The 2778-nt window shown below is 52.3% G+C and overlaps 1 protein-coding gene across 1 annotated transcript; it reads right to left on the reverse strand.

Moving 5' to 3' along the window:
* Positions 1-1747: 1747 nt before the first annotated feature.
* LOC139272845 (histone H4) lies at positions 1748-2059 on the reverse strand. Its single transcript, XM_070888960.1, has one exon. The coding sequence runs from the start codon at positions 2057-2059 to the stop codon at positions 1748-1750; it is 312 nt and encodes a 103-aa protein (XP_070745061.1).
* Positions 2060-2778: the final 719 nt, after the last annotated feature.

Here is a 2778-nt window from a genome sequence, read left to right on the forward strand (position 1 = left end):
GCTTCCCAGATCTGCCTGCCCCCATTCTCCGACAACACCGAATGGGGAAATCTGTGCTCTACCCCGGGGAACTTGGGGTCAGAGCGACGCAAAGCCGATGTCAGTCTGAAAATATTAAAGGGCTCATCAGTTAATCGTCAATAACTCCCATGTGAACCGAGCTGGTATATAAATACACGATCAGTAATCAGTCCCACACCCTCTGCCCGTCCCTACAGTGGGTTAATGAACACGAAGCTCTGGTTACAGGAGATCGCAGCTCTTTCCTTTGCTGATTTGGTGGCTCTGAAAAGAGCCGTTGTTTCACTTGGTACAGAAGCTTCGAGCCAAGGCAGGGGGAGTCTAGGCCCGCTCCCCGCGGATGCGGCGGGCCAACTGGATGTCTTTGGGCATGATGGTGACTCGCTTGGCGTGGATGGCGCATAGGTTGGTGTCCTCAAAGAGCCCCACCAGGTAAGCCTCGCTGGCCTCCTGCAGGGCCATGACGGCCGAGCTCTGGAAGCGCAGGTCGGTCTTGAAATCCTGAGCGATCTCCCGCACCAGGCGCTGGAAGGGCAGTTTGCGGATCAGCAACTCGGTGGATTTCTGGTAGCGGCGGATCTCCCTCAGAGCCACGGTGCCGGGTCTGTAGCGATGAGGCTTCTTCACTCCGCCCGTGGCCGGAGCGCTCTTCCGGGCCGCTTTAGTCGCCAGCTGTTTGCGAGGAGCTTTCCCTCCGGTGGATTTGCGCGCTGTCTGCTTGGTCCTGGCCATTTTCTGAACGGATCTCGACACAGGGACTGGTAATGCAGAGCCTCCTCTTGTGCCTCCTTTTAAAGTGCGTGAAGGTCCGCCCCGGGGCTGTGATTGGCTGCAGCCTGACCGCCAATCAAATTTGAACCAAGCACCGAGAACGAAAATGAAGGGCGGGGATTACTGGGCCCTGATTGGCTGAACTGAAACTGACAGTTGGTCAATTTCAAAAAGCCCGCCGATTTCAGAATATCAACCAACAGAGATTAAATAAAATCTAATTTCCCGCCAGCAATTTAAGAATCCCGCTCTTTATAACTGCGATTGTGCCCCATTATAAGTCACCAATCCCATTCTGTCACATTCCGGTTTGAATTCTGTTCCATTCCCTGATCCGTCTGTACCGGGCGGGAATAAATCCCCGGTCACTGCTTCCTGTAAACATAAAGATCCCGCCAGTGCCGTCCCATTTAACCGATTCTCACACAGAAACCGCACATGACAGGAATTATCTGTGAGGGGAGACTAATATCTGGGACTGTATCCTGCCCGGTAGTTGTGACTGTCAGCCGGAGTTTTTGATCTCTCATATTTATAATAGTTGTAAAATATTTAATAATTCCCATATTCCTACAGCGACTACACTCCAAAAGTACTTCATTGGTCGTGTTCGGGAGGGAGTTGGATGTGGTCCTTGCGGCTGAGCGGGGGTCGGGGCGTGGGAAGGTGCTGGAGTGGGTGATCAGCTGTGATCTTGTTGAATGGCGGTGCAGGCTCGAAGGGCCGAATGGCCTACTCCTTCACCTATTTTCTATGTTTCTATGTCTTGAGACGTTCGGTGGTCGTGAAAGGCGTTATATAAATCCAAACCTTTGTTTCCATTAATTAAACACCCGAAACGATTTCCCAACCAAACTGTCCGCGTTCCCATCCCCAGGTCGCTGCTCTCTCTGTGAGCCGGTGGGTGGCTCTTAGAAGAGCCTTTGTGTTGTTTGGGGGAAAAGGGTCGAGTTATTCAGCCGCCGAATCCATAGAGAGTGCGGCCCTGCCGTTTCAGAGCGTACACCACATCCATGGCAGTGACCGTCTTGCGCTTGGCGTGCTCAGTGTAGGTGACTGCATCCCTAATCACATTCTCCAAAAAAACCTTCAGCACCCCGCGGGTCTCCTCGTAGATCAGGCCCGAGATCCGCTTGACACCGCCACGGCGAGCCAGGCGGCGGATTGCTGGTTTGGTGATGCCCTGGATATTATCACGGAGCACTTTACGGTGCCGCTTGGCTCCACCTTTACCCAGTCCTTTGCCTCCTTTACCTCGACCAGACATGATGATTCTTTACTCAAACAGTCATTGAATGAGAAGTGAACTGCTCCCGGCTCCTTTTTATAGAGCCGGAGCCGACCTGACTGAGAAAGCGCAGAGTGAGAGAGGCGGGAAAGGGAGGAGACAGAGTCAAGATTGACAGACAGAGCAGAGAGCGGCCTCTGATCTTCCAGCTCCGCCTCCAGCTTTCTGCAGCCGCCAATTTCAAACCGTTTTCCCACAATAGAACCGAAACACAGCGCTCCGCACAAACCCTTACTGACTCGGAATTCATCTTCAAGACTTCCAGGAACCAGAAGCTTTTAAATAAGGTCCCGTTACAATTAACAATCACGAATATTCCCGCTTATATACAGCCCCTTCCCTGTCAATCTCAGACCTTGTTCCATCTCCCCACACTTCTTCTCGCAGACGGGTTCAGCAGTTTACAAACACCTTATTCCAGCTGATTTGGAGAATGTGGTGTTTGGGGTTTGAGTTGTGAGGCGGGGTATCTCCGCCAGTATCACCGTCTCACAGACTCTCCCCCTAAATCTGTGAAATGACAATGACCAGGAACTGAGACTGGAGCCGAACACATCCCCAGTTAGTGAGGCTCGGGCCGGACATCCCATTCTCTGTGTTTTATTGCAGACACTGGGGGAGAGGTGGGTGCAGTTAATGTCAGCGAGTCACCGGGGATCCTGGCTTCATGTTCAATTATTTCTGTCTGAAATCTGAGC

Source organism: Pristiophorus japonicus, chromosome 9, assembly GCF_044704955.1.
Source record: "Pristiophorus japonicus isolate sPriJap1 chromosome 9, sPriJap1.hap1, whole genome shotgun sequence".
Lineage (NCBI taxonomy): Eukaryota > Metazoa > Chordata > Chondrichthyes > Pristiophoridae > Pristiophorus > Pristiophorus japonicus.